At 55.0% G+C, this 7,966-nt stretch overlaps 4 protein-coding genes across 4 annotated transcripts in view; 1 reads left to right on the forward strand and 3 right to left on the reverse strand.

The window, feature by feature from the left end:
- Positions 1-346, forward strand: part of VDBG_00169 (splicing factor 3B subunit 4) — a gene marked incomplete at both ends in the record, with an annotated part of 1,784 nt that extends 1,438 nt beyond the window's left edge. The window contains one exon of the mRNA XM_003008442.1: positions 195-346. Within this exon, the coding sequence (XP_003008488.1) occupies positions 195-346 (152 nt within the window). The remainder of the gene's footprint in view (positions 1-194) is intronic.
- Positions 347-771: 425 nt separating this feature from the next.
- VDBG_00170 (mitochondrial membrane protein Pet127) lies at positions 772-4,287 on the reverse strand (the record flags this gene model as incomplete). The annotated part of the gene is made up of 1 exon (XM_003008443.1): positions 772-4,287. The coding sequence occupies one exon, from the start codon at positions 4,285-4,287 to the stop codon at positions 772-774; it is 3,516 nt and encodes a 1,171-aa protein (XP_003008489.1).
- Positions 4,288-4,826: 539 nt separating this feature from the next.
- On the reverse strand, positions 4,827-6,033 carry VDBG_00171 (conserved hypothetical protein; the record flags this gene model as incomplete). Its single annotated transcript, XM_003008444.1, has 3 exons — positions 4,827-4,852; positions 5,000-5,253; positions 5,309-6,033. The coding sequence occupies 3 exons, from the start codon at positions 6,031-6,033 to the stop codon at positions 4,827-4,829; spliced, it is 1,005 nt and encodes a 334-aa protein (XP_003008490.1).
- A 599-nt stretch (positions 6,034-6,632) lies between these two features.
- Positions 6,633-7,401, reverse strand: VDBG_00172 (predicted protein; the record flags this gene model as incomplete). Its single annotated transcript, XM_003008445.1, has 2 exons — positions 6,633-6,775; positions 6,861-7,401. The coding sequence occupies 2 exons, from the start codon at positions 7,399-7,401 to the stop codon at positions 6,633-6,635; spliced, it is 684 nt and encodes a 227-aa protein (XP_003008491.1).
- Between the last annotated feature and the right edge of the window lie 565 nt (positions 7,402-7,966).

Raw genomic sequence — 7,966 nt, forward strand, 5'->3', positions numbered from 1 at the left:
GACCCCCGCCCCCGCCTGGCTTTGCAAACGTGCGCCGCCGCACGGCTTCCCGCACGAGCGGCACGCCTCCTGCGCGCCGGGGTCCAGCCGCACCGGGGTGCAGCCGCCTGGCTTTCCCCGTAGGTGAGCCGACGAACGGCAGGTTGTGAGAAACAAAAACGCAAAGGAACCCCCTCCGCCCAAAAAAGTAACAGGTAATGCGGCGCTCCATGTGCCAAGGGCGAATGATGCCATGGGCCATCGAACCAGGTGGCTCCCTTTGATGAGGAAGGGGGCCCATGGTCGCAGCGCTTGCCAGGAGTTGGACACAATGGTCTGTCTGTCCGCGCCTCTTGTCGGGGACTGAGCCGCCTCTAACAGAGAGTAGATACCCATGATTGGAGTTTGGCGCACGTGGGGCTGAAAAGGAGCAGCCATCGGGCCGTGACAGTCTTACACCTGCGACTTGGCATGAGAATAGCTTGGGGGCAGATCGCCTAGGCCGAGGTATTCGAGTGGCAAGCCGCTTGGTCAGGTTTGTAAATCACAGTGTAAAATTCAGCTTGTCAAACGCGGGTCACGTGAAAGGAATTTATTCATGCATACAGTGTCGGATCCTTCAAATGTGAAGAAATTAGAAAGGTGTATTGTTCAGACCTCGCGCCAGAGGCTTTTGATGGTGGTGGTAGTGGTGACAGTATAATACATCGTACATGATACAGTGGAAACCCCCCCTTTCGTACAACAGGCCTTTGCTTTTACATTCCCTTTTCGTGGGTATCCATCTCCTCCTCAGTCGTCCTCCTCCTTGCCATCGCTCTTCTTCTGATTTTCCAGCCAGTTGTCCTCGTGTCCAAACGCCTCCTGCCACGTAAGGGGCTCTTCCCTCTCGAACAGGTGCACGGGATTCTTCCGGCCGTGCGCGTCCTCCTTCTGTCGGAATCGGCGACCGCGTTGCGACATGTCCTGCAGCTTGCCCTGCCACATCTGCCGCCACTGATTGCTGCGGTCATCGCTGTCCGACTTGAGGGCCTTCTTCCGCCGCGTCTGTATGGACTGGTAGATGCGCTTGGCCGACTGCGCGGGAATCTCCTCGATAGAGTACTCGAGGGTCCACCGCAGGGGGCGAGAGCTGCGGTCCTTGGGTCGCTCGGGACGCGTGACGTATTTGTTGTCCACCTTGTTGCGAACCGTCAGGTGCATGCCGAGGATCTCGTCGCCGACGATGTCTTCTAGAGGCTCCTCTTTCGGATGCTCCTCCGTAGCAGGCACAGTCTTGTCGGCGGCGGAGCCTTCGTTGGCAGCTTCGGCAGGGGTCTCGTTGGATTCGGGAGAAAGAGCCGGCGCGACATCCTCCGTCGTCTCACTGGACGACCTCTCGTGCTTGGTCTCAACCAGCTTAACCAGTAGCCGCTCAAACTCTCCGAGCTTGGAGATTTCCGAGGCCGCCTGTTCTGGTGTCAGGGTGGTCTCTTCCGTCTCGGGCCTGTTGTCAATGCGCTCCGCCACGCGGAGAATGAGCTCCTTCAAACTGAGGTCGGAAGAGCGAGTGGATGATTCGAGCGCTGAAGACGCTGAGTCCGCCTCCTCTACGGACGGCCGTGGCTCCTCGGCGAACTCTAACCTTGCTTGACCGCCCTCAGTGACCGAGTCTTCGCCAGCGGAGACCTCAATCACGGTATCAGGAGAAGTAAGCTCACTTGAGATAACGGGAAACTCGTCCTCTGCCGCCTTTGATGCGTCTGAGGCCTGACTGCCAGTCAGGGCGTCGAGCAGCGACTCGACGTAGCTCTGCGCCTCCTCGGCAGACCGAGCCTTGAGCAGACCGCTCTGCTCAAGAGCCGACTGGATGGCCTCGCGAACGTGGTTGACGCCAAGAGCATCATTCTCCACAGCCTCTTCGACCTTGTCCTGCATCTCTTCCCAGAATTCAAGGGTTTGCTGCCTCGTCTCCTCAGGCGTGTCGGTCATTTCTTCCTCTTGCGCCGGCTGCGGTTCAATGTCCAGCTCGGTGGCTTCGGCCTCGTTCTCCTCCTGCTCGATGCCCATGAGCTTTCTCTCAAACTCAGCAACAGCTGCTTGGTTAGAGTTTTGCACTTGCGCCACCTCTTCGTCGGTGACAGGTCGAGCGAAGATGTAAGTAAAGGGTGGGTCTCCCGGTCGAGTCTCGACATGCAGACGAAGCGTCCGTCCAGGGAACTTCTTGGTCGCACGGTCGAGGACCTCATTCAGAAGGTGCAGACTGAGCTTGAACTCCTGGTCACCCAGGCTCCTGTCGTCCGTTCCGTGAAGAGCGGTATCCATCTCTTCCAGAGGAATGTACTGGAAGCCAAAGATGCGCTGCGTGTTGTGGAAGGCAACAAAGATGCCGTCCATGCGGCCCATGCGGACCTGGAGGGAGTACTTCAAGAAAGCAGCTCTGATCATGTCGTAATACTCGCGCTCAAACGACTCCCACTGTCCGAACCTTCGGCGAATCTCGTAGCCTTGACCCTTTTTGAACTGCGCAGCATCCATGCGAATCGACACAACAGCCCTCGTCTTGAGATCAAACATGCCTGTACCAGGGAGTCTCTTGTCGTAGGCATCAAGCTGCGATCGCATGAGGAAATCCCCTAGCGTTGAGAAATGGAATGCCTCCTCCGCGTTCCTCTCCTCTTCAGTGATCGAGTCCGAATATTTATGGCGGTATCGCTCAAACTCCTCCTTCGGTAGCGTCAACAGTTTTTCCATGGACTTGCCTAGCATGCTGAGGACGTTGGCCGTGTCATACTCCTTATCCGCATCGATGGAATAGACGCCATTGTTCAGTGTCAGGAAAATGGCCGCAGGCGCGCGTGATATCAAAGTGTAGCTGCTGAAGTCTGGCTCAAATCCCTGGCTTAGGTTTTCGGGGTTGATGGGACGCCATGCGGACAGCAGGAAGTGAAAGTGAGAGAGCATGGAGGTCATGCTCGACGTCGAACCACTGTACTTCTTGCCAAGCTTGGCCGCCAGGTCGTTCAGCGTGGTATCTTTTGACGATGTGACATACTTCTTCAACGCGCCAAAGTCGAATTCGGTAGTGGGCATGATTTTAGACAGATAGGGGTCAAAATTGTAAACGCGCGAGCGAGGGTCCTGTAGGTGGTATACGCCAGGGTTGAACAACACGCGGTCGAGGCCGTAGGCAAGCTTGGGAACTTCGGGTCCACCAGGCCGGTCCACCGGGGTGAGCTCCAGCTTGCTGGCTTTGGCGACTTTGACATTCGGTGGAGATTTCTTCGCGATGACGTTCGGCTTCTTGGGCTTTCTCGCCGTCTTGGCCTCAGGAGATTGGGAATCAGTTGATGGGTCGACCGCCGGAACGCGGGCAAGGTATTTATCGTGCGCAGGCAGGCTGTCCAAAGGGCCCAGATCTTTTCGAAGCGGAGGTGATGGAGAGCTCGGGGCTTCCGGGGTAGGGATCGGAACTGTAGCGGCTACGGTGGCGGTGACGGCAGCGGCACCCGTCGGGATCTTCTTGATGAAGCTCTTGGCGGACAAGCTGTCAGAGGCACGCGACACATCGGCATCGGTTCTTGTCTCCGCTGCGTTTGCAGGCTTGGCTTTGTTTGCGTCCTTTGTCGGTTTATTCTGCTTGCGCGCCTCCTTGCTCAGCTCGCCAATGGATATTTGCTGGGACCCAAGGACGTTCCGCAGGACCTCAAGTGTTCCACTGAGGACACGCAGCTTAGATCCTAGCTTCTGAGCCGACTTGTGGACCGACTGGTTCATGCTTTTGTTTCCGTCAACAGTGGCTGGCTGGGAGGCATCGGCTGGGTTGGCGCCCGGGGCGGACCCCTCGTTGGGCTGCTGCTCAAACTGCTTGAGGCGGCGGCTGATGGTGCGGTAGCTCTGTTCAAGTCCCTGAAGAGAGGAGAAGACCTGCTGGATGATCTCAGGGCTTGTGCCCTCCGTCGCGACCGCTTCAGCATTCTTGGCCTTGGGCGTGTACTTGGGTCTCGTAGATTTGGATTTGTTGGTTGCATTTGCTGATGATGCCTTGGCCTGTGCCTTGCCTGAAGCTCGTTTGTTTCGCGCCGCTCTTCCTTTCGGCTGCGAGGGTTTGCTGTCGGATCTGGGGGCATCGTTCGGCGCGACAGGGATCGAGCTGGTCTTGTCGTGGTCAGACGGAGAGCTACTGCTGCCGTACTGGCGATGCGCGACGCCAGGTCGCTGGGCGCTCGTCTGCCATTGCAGTCGCTGATCCTGGGAATGGAAACGACAGGCAGAGCAAACGTAGGGCGTTCTGATCCTCCGAAGAGCCGCGCTATGCAATTTGAGCATGGCAGCGGTTGGAGGGGACAGCCTGGCGGTTTAGAGGGAAATGGCGATGTGCAGGGCAGATTCGGAATCAGCATCAGCACCCTGCATCACAGCTTCTGTCGCTGATGGCCAAAAAAAACTTGGGTTCCCTCACGTCACGTCCTCGAAAGTGGACCGTGCATGTTAGTCATCTTCACCCAGCTTCATCAGGGGCAGGCATAGCCCAGCCCCTGAATGCCGTGGGACAGTCAACCTCGTGTGCTTTACCCGGCATCCTCTCTTTCATCGTTTATCATTTTAAGTCTTACTTTGATAGGCGAAACATGCTTCTTTGACATCATTTTCTCGGTACACAGAATATCCGGAATGCGACTTTGGATCCAGAGCTATCTCCACTCACCGGCGATCGCACGCTCGCAGAGCTGCTGCAGCGTCTTCGCAGCCCACTCAAAGTCATCCATCGTCAAGTAGATCTGGCCACTGACTCTGCACCAGAATTCCCCAGCATAAAACTTGATCGGAATACAAGTCTCATACTCGGCCGGAGCGCGCTCTTGCATTCACTTGGCGACTTCTGAGCCGCCATCTGTATCGATCGCGAGATCCGTTAGTGTCAGGGGCAGCCTAACGTTGAGGAAACCACAGCGTCGGAATGAGCTTGATGGATCTCCAAGGCACGTCGTGCCCAGTAATTGAGCCATTCTCTCGCCGCCCTGATTTGCCAGGTCCTCACAGTACTTGCGGATGTTGGCTTCGCCACCGCAAACACGAGCCCTAAACTTGAGTGCCAATGGGACACAGCAATAGGGTGTGTTGTCTGTCGTTGAGACCTTGCTGAACAGACGAGAGAAGTACTCCTGCGGGTTCAGCTTCGCTCTCTCCTCTTTTGTCTCGCATCCCCAAGACGTCGGCGTACTGGTTGTAATCAACCCTTGGTTCCGAAAGGGCACGTAGAGAATCGCACAGACTCTCGAAACCATCAGCCATCTGTAGCGGGAGTCAGAGTTGCCAAATCTGCGATCAAATGAGGCACAAGACTCACTTGTAGCAGTTGCTGACCATGAAATCTGGTCCGACGCTGCTGAGATGGGCCAGATCGATGTGGCCGACCCCGTGAGCGCCGTCGATGAAGCTTAGGACACCGAGTTCTCTGCATACCTCCACTAATGCCTCCCATGGGAACCGAGCCCCGGGGAACGTCAGAACAGTATCAAAGATGGCGATCTTAGCTTGCTTGCCCTGAGCTTGAATTGCCGAGACAGCGTTGCGGAAACGCTTGATGATCTCTTCATCTTCTATCGGATATGCTATCTCAATCGAGTACCCTGCAACGGGGAAAACTTCTAAGAGAGACTGAATTGTTTTCTCACAAGCGCCGTATCTAGTACCGAAATGCAGAATCACATCGTCCTCATTAAACGTCAAGTTCCGAAGGAAAGTGTTAACGCCCGTTGTTGCGTTGGGGATAAAGACAAGCTCCCCGGGATCCACACCGAGAGGCGGTGCGATTGCCGTCCGACTTTCTTGTAGGAGTTTGAGATAGGTGTATCGGATGAAGGTTTCAGGTCGTGCCTCACATTTCGATTGGAGTTGCTGCCGATACTGGTGTACCGCCTTTGGAAAGGCCCCAAATGAGCCATGATTCAGCGGTCGATATTCCTCAGCGAACAAAAAGTGATCTGTACGTATCGCCATGCCAAATGCTAGCTGGGTGGTGTTTGACTGTCGCCAAGCTTTCGAGTCCACAACATTCTTGTTGAACCCCATCTTTCAAATTTCGTCGTTTTCAGTTACAGCTCGGAATCTGGCAGAGAAGATTGCGAGCAGGGGAGAATAGGAGGCAAGCAGGTTACAAATAAACACCACGAACACAACATAGACGCCAACAGCAATTGTATCGGATCCATCCAGAAAGCCCAGAAATCACAACATGAAGCACTGACAATGCTCAGGGCCGATCACCTCAACAGGCCCCTTCGTCGTTAGTTGGATGGATTCGGCATTATTTCAACAACGTTGTTTCACACAGCCCTTTGATTGCGTCTTCGATCATTGACTCAGCTACCACCAACTGTTACGAGCTAACTTAATCTCCGGCCCCAAGCTCACCAACAAGTCGGTCACACGTTCAATTGTCCCTGAAAACGTCATTCTTATGATCCGAATGTGTGTGGCTCACCAGGTGCAACTTGTACACTACAAGTGTCGGATTGATAGCATTGCCGGACGCATCACTTTGCAACATGCTTCTTAACGTGCAGAACTTAAGCGAACACGTAACGCAGCTGTTAAGTCCTTTCCCACCGTCAGTTTGGCATTACATGCCTGATCATGATCAGCCTCTCAGACCACCATTTGTCCTCTCGCTAGGCTACTTCGTTTGGTGTTTCTATTTTGAGATAGCTTTGGGGTGTTTGCTCCACGAGGGAAACGCTCTCCTCCTCGACCGGCTTCTCAACGCCAACGAAATGCCCATTCATCCTTCGCTGGTTGGCGTACCGTGCATTTTCTGTGGCGTGGCGCACGGTTAGCTACACAGGGTTCAAGAACAAGCAAACCTTCCAGGGCAACGGTCGACCGAGGACGCGACTCACTGTACGTGACCATGATGGCCTCTTCGAACACGGGTAGCCACGTCGCCAAGGCTAGGATCTGTCCGAACCCCCATCTTTCCTCTGACTTGGCCTCCCCTCCATCGTTGAGCTTGGATATCTCAGACTTGAGCTTGAACAAGCTGCCCAGGGAGGCCCACATGAAGACGAAAAAGTATAGAGCATACGCCAGCCTCCACGGAATCCTGAAGAACAGCCAACCCAGAACAGGAACGCTCTCTTTCGGCCTCTTCGTCCAGCGGGCAATGGCCGCATTCAGACCAGCCAACAGAAACACGCACAAAGGAACCATGGAGAGGGCTATGATCGTCACCGTCGCGGCCTCGTCAGATACCTGCTTGTCCCAACAGAAGGCCTCAAAGGAGAAGGGCTCATCGTCCTTGACCGTCTTGGCTTCCTGCGCAGCCGTTGGCTTCATTGACATGGAGATGACGAAAAGTAACCAGTTTACGAAGCCGAAGAAGACCCCTGAGCCGTATCGTTGCTCGATGTCCAGGTAGGCTGGCAGTGTGAGGAAGAACATGGCGGTCAGGGTCGCCGAACAGAGGAACGACGTCTCAATGTCGTAGACGCTCTCTTTCTGTCCGGCTATGATGAGTGTAGCCACCAACACCGAAGCCGTCAAAAGACCAAGTCCGGAATGAAAGGCCCCGAAGCTGTGGTAGAACATGTTCCGGATCGCGTCCAGGATGCCATTTTGAGGAGGGAGCTGGGGAGCTTTGAAACTTTGATAGTTGTTGTCCCTCAGCATACCGTGGATGAAGGTGATGAGATACATCGTTGAAAGTATAGCTCCCATGGCGTATACTACCATCATCTGGCGAGATTACCCAGTCAGAGCTCTTCGACTCACAGTGAGGGCGAGCGTACATACCCCAACACCAACAATGTCAGCATTCCCGTCCCACTCCCAGACAGCACAGATCTGCTTATCGCACTCCCGCTGTGGTTGGTAAATCAACTTTTCGTTCAACAGGGCATTATCGCAATCCCGAGCGCAGAAGAACCAGTTGAAGGCTTGCCAGTCCGGAACCTCCGAGCCACCGAATGAACGGAGTAGCCAAGTAGAGAGTCCATGTCTGGAGACT

The sequence above is a fragment of the Verticillium alfalfae genome, genomic scaffold, assembly GCF_000150825.1.
Source record: "Verticillium alfalfae VaMs.102 supercont1.1 genomic scaffold, whole genome shotgun sequence".
Classification (NCBI taxonomy): Eukaryota; Fungi; Ascomycota; class Sordariomycetes; order Glomerellales; family Plectosphaerellaceae; genus Verticillium; species Verticillium alfalfae.